General features: G+C 34.9%; 1 protein-coding gene across 2 annotated transcripts; it reads left to right on the top strand.

Moving 5' to 3' along the window:
• Positions 1-932: 932 nt before the first annotated feature.
• NAC057 (NAC domain containing protein 57) lies at positions 933-3,660 on the top strand. 2 transcript variants are annotated; one of them, XM_018116948.2, is made up of 3 exons: positions 933-1,137; positions 1,578-1,858; positions 3,083-3,660. In XM_018116948.2, exons 1-3 carry the CDS (start codon positions 981-983, stop codon positions 3,359-3,361), a joined length of 717 nt encoding a protein of 238 aa, XP_017972437.1. In that variant the 5' UTR covers positions 933-980; the 3' UTR covers positions 3,362-3,660. The 2 variants fall into 2 exon arrangements, with proteins under 2 accessions (XP_017972437.1, XP_007010878.1); XM_007010816.3 differs by having other exon boundaries at positions 1,578-1,855.
• The last annotated feature ends 872 nt before the right edge of the window (positions 3,661-4,532 follow it).

Here is a 4,532-nt window from a genome sequence, read left to right on the forward strand (position 1 = left end):
AAAAGATTTTGGAAGGTTTTTTTTTTCTTTTGGAATTAGGGGAATGGGATTTGAACCCTACTCCTTAAGTAAGGAGATCATGCACCAACTAATGAGTCAAATTTTCCAAAAGATTTTGGAGGTTGAAAACACTTAATGTCCAAAAATTCAACATGAGAATCAATTAATGTCAACCAAACATTCTATCTTGAAATAAAACCATATTTGACTCCAAAAACAAAAGGAAAATTCACCCATTTTTTCATGGAAAAACCACAAGGTCAGTCTTTCTAGAAATCTAAATGAGTCTTTCTTAGTTACAAATTTGATTTGCACTCAAACTTTTTGTTAGTTGGGAGGAAAAGACTCAAGAGTTTAGTTGAGTCAATTTTTGGTTGATGTAAATCAATTGAATGAAATATTTTGGTCTAATTTTGGTAAATGCTTTTCTTATAATCCTTAAATCATTTAAAGCAAAATTTCTCAAAAAAGCTTTTTCATCACTTGTCCCTCTTGAATAGGTCTCTAGAATATAAGGTACAAAATTCAGTGTTTATAGACTACCATTAGTCAAGGGTACAAAATTGGATGTATACAATTAGGTTTACACGTGAATTATTTAACTAAAAGATATTATTTGTCTCACCATTTTTACCTTAATTGTAATATCTTATTTATGACTTAGTTTCACCTGTGAATTAGTCCACTAATTAACTACATGCCATGGTGAGTATAATTAAATATTTGAAGCAAAATTAGTAGCATGACTCTAATTAATATTTGGGTAAGGGAATGATTATTGGAATTGAAAAATAGCTAAAGAGGTTGTTAGAACGGCTTGTCAGAAACGTTTTTCCAAGAATCTATTAAAGAAAAAGTGAAAAATAACCCAAAGAGAGGAGACTTTGAATCCTTTTATATAACATGATGATCGTAGAAGTGATAAGGGGAAAGGCTTTGCAAAGAAGAGTGGTGCATAGTGCGATCTAGAGGGTGAGGAAATGGCACCGGTGGGATTACCTCCTGGTTTCAGGTTTCATCCAACTGATGAAGAGCTCGTGAATTACTATCTCAAAAGGAAAATAAATGGGCAAGAAATTGAACTCGACATTATTCCCGAGGTTGATCTCTACAAATGTGAACCATGGGACTTATCAGGTCCACTCTTTTTACCTCTTTGCATTATGTATATGATGAATGCAGCAATGGTCACGCATCATCCCTCATTCTATTTTTCCTTTTTTTTCCTGCAACTAAGTCTCCTAGTTCAATGCAACTATGGTTTCGTAAATATTGTGCTCACACTGCTTCGGTGCAATGATCAAAATATAACAGACTGGAAATGCATGCAGTAATGATGTCAGGGAATTATAACAATCGATCAATAGCAGAGTTACATTTTTTTCTTATCATCAAAAGAATACATAAAAGAACTTCACCTCATGACCTTTGTCTTTGTTCAGACTTTTCTCCTCCTAAGAATTTCACATCTCACACTGTGGGAGAAGCATGTTTGCCTTTTTCCTCCTTGCATTATCATAGAAATCTGAACCATTAGCCATGAATTTGTCATTAATTGCCGTTCTTGTATTTGACAGAAAAATCGTTTTTGCCAAGTAGAGACCCGGAGTGGTACTTCTTTGGACCCCGAGATCGGAAGTACCCAAACGGATTCAGAACAAACAGAGCGACTAGGGCAGGATATTGGAAATCTACTGGGAAGGACAGGAGAGTTACTTGTCAAAATCGAGCCATTGGAATGAAGAAGACGCTGGTCTACTACCGAGGCCGTGCCCCTCAGGGAGTAAGGACGGACTGGGTAATGCATGAATATCGCCTTGATGATAAGGAGTGCGAGGACACCTGTGGAATTCAGGTAGTTGGTGCATGATAAAGTTAACGCAAATCCTGGCCATGATGATGATTGCATAAAAAGAGAGACAATCATTGACAAAATGATAGCACTACTAACTTCAATCTCTAACCATCTAGGAAAAACATTCGTTGCCTGCTTTAGTAAAGTTTATCATCATTATAAACATCACCATCTAATTTCAACTCTTATCTTTTTCTTTCCCCTCATTCAACATATTGCAGTTAGATGGCCAAACGGGCGAAACCAAGGGTCCATGATGGAGTTGTACTTTTCTTCGACCCCTTCTCCTTATATTGCTATTATGTTTTAATGAGCAGAGGCCGGACCTGTAGGAGTAGATTCTAGATGCTAGGAGTGTTATCAACTTTTAGGATTAAGCCAGCAACTGAAACAAGTTACTTCTTGCAATCTATTAGCTTGGTTTGCTTTATTCTTTATTGCCATGATAATTACGATATCTTCCATTTTGACTTGAAAAGCAACAAGCATGGTGTTTTCTCATTGCTCTCTTTTTCTTTTTTTTTTTCATCACCTCTTTTACTTCAAAGCAGATAAAGCAAGATAAAGGAAAGGCTTAGCACATGATTTGAGATTTCAAGATTAGAGTGATGATGAATGGACGGATGAAGTCGACGTAGGAAATGCATGACTTGCATGGAAAGTTAGAGCATTGTACACTTTTGCTTTATCAGTCTATAGTTACCCTATAAATTAGTCGAGACAAGTAGGTGACATATTCGTTGCTTGCTAGGGTCTTATTAGATCTCTCAAGTCCGTAAAGTTTGGCTTCACTTTGCCTTTCGTAATAAGACAAAAGCAATATTCTGTCAGACCTAGCTATTATTTTGTTTGCTTTTTACTTTTCTGTCCCGCTTTGATCAAAGTTTGTAGATTCTAAATTATGATTAGGGAAACCATTCCGACTTGCGTATAACTACATCCCAATATCCCAAAAGCGGCATGCACATACTTCGACAGCGTAAGTTGTCGGCTACGTACTTTTTACTTTATTCCAAAAACACCCCTATAAGCCAATGATTTTCGCATTCTACCCCTTGCCTCTCAGAGATTGAACGTATTTGCTTTTTATTTTTGTTCTTGAATTTATTATTTTTCATTTACGTTTATGTTTATCTCCTCTTCTCTTTCTCATATTGAGCATCGTTAATTGAATCCAGAGATTTTCTTGAAGATTTATAAGTTCCTGTTGCACGTGTACACTCGCAGGATTCTTATGCACTATGTCGCGTGTTCAAGAAAAATGGCATCTGCTCAGAAGCAGAAGAGCAAGGGCAGTGTAGTATATCACTGATGGAGTGCTCGCAAGGTGTTGTCAATGATTCTGAAACCATGTCACCAGACCTTCCCTTAGCCTCACCTTCGGGCATTGAAGAGGAAGATAAAGATGACTCATGGATGCAGTTTATCACCGATGATGCATGGTGCTCTTCTAACACTAGTGCTATGGCTGGGGATGAAGCATCTAATGTGGTATTTACCAACTAAAGAGCTAAGAGTTACATAAAAAACATTCAAAAATCTTACAGGTGGTGAATAACATAAAGTTAATTGGCTGAGTTTCTTAAAATAAGACGCAACATTTACAAAATATTTGTAAAATCTCAATCGTTATCTCTGATTGGATGTATTGTTTTGTTACGGTTTGGTTGTTGGCTTTCCATGGAGCCAGTCTATCATGGGGCTCTATGGATTTTCTTTTGACCTTTTTCTTGGAGGGTGATCATTTGGGGCGTCACTTGTGGAACAATAACAAGAAATCAAATATTAGCACTACTTCGGTGTCATTTTTTCTATTTACTAGCTAGCGCGTAGCCCGTGGTTTGGTTAATGCAGGTAGTTATTATTAATAATTAACTAAATTAAATGATAATTTGTCTCGACTAAAATTATCAAAAAGTTATATGCAATTCGACTCAACTAACTGGAAAATCATTAAAAATTCCTACATCCTTGACCTTTCTTCAAAGAACGAAAGTAGAAGACTTGGCGACAATGAGATGGCTCACCAATCTCGGCAAGGCCATCCTCCCTCTCCCTCTTTCACAAACAAAAATGAAAAAGGCCCAGATCGATGGCAAAACTGTAATCCCGCAGGTGTCACTTAAACAACTTACTTATGGATAATTTTTATATAAGGAACTACTTTTGTGCCCATGCATTGCTGCGGGGCCAAATTTTTTTTTATTTTAATGAGTTTTATTTTTTTGAAAATATTTATTTTTATACTTTTTAAAATATGCTAATAAAGTATAATCACTTTATTCTTATAGAAACTTCATTGTCGGATTAATTCAATGTTTTTTATTTTTGTTATTTATTCTTAAATATTGGGTTAATTCAATGTTTTTTTTGTTATTTATTAATTCTTGTAGTTTTTTTAAATTCTAATTCTTAACCTTGATTTTTCCTTACTCATTGGTTGGTGTATGATCCTTTACCTAAAGTTAGAGTTCAAATCCCCATTTTCCTAATTAATAAAAAAAATCTTGATTTTTCCTTGTTATTATTTTAATTTTCTTTCACTATTTTATATTATTTCTTTTTCTAAATTGGCTTCACATGTGTCATTTTTATTAATTAGCAATTAGCATAAATTTTTTTCTAAAATCTCTGAAGACTTTGATCACATTTAAAAAATATTTTCTCACCCTAAGAA

Source organism: Theobroma cacao, chromosome 3, assembly GCF_053813885.1.
Source record: "Theobroma cacao isolate CCN51 chromosome 3, ASM5381388v1, whole genome shotgun sequence".
Taxonomy (NCBI): domain Eukaryota; kingdom Viridiplantae; phylum Streptophyta; class Magnoliopsida; order Malvales; family Malvaceae; genus Theobroma; species Theobroma cacao.

Bases quoted from the DNA above. Each gene is read 5' to 3' on its own strand.
- NAC057 (XM_018116948.2), top strand. From the start codon at position 981: ATGGCACCGGTGGGATTACCTCCTGGTTTCAGGTTTCATCCAACTGAT. The intron at 1,138-1,577 runs GTCCACTCTTTT...TGTATTTGACAG, and splicing joins TGAACCATGGGACTTATCAG to AAAAATCGTTTTTGCCAAGT. The intron at 1,859-3,082 runs GTTGGTGCATGA...GTACACTCGCAG, and splicing joins ACACCTGTGGAATTCAGGTA to GATTCTTATGCACTATGTCG.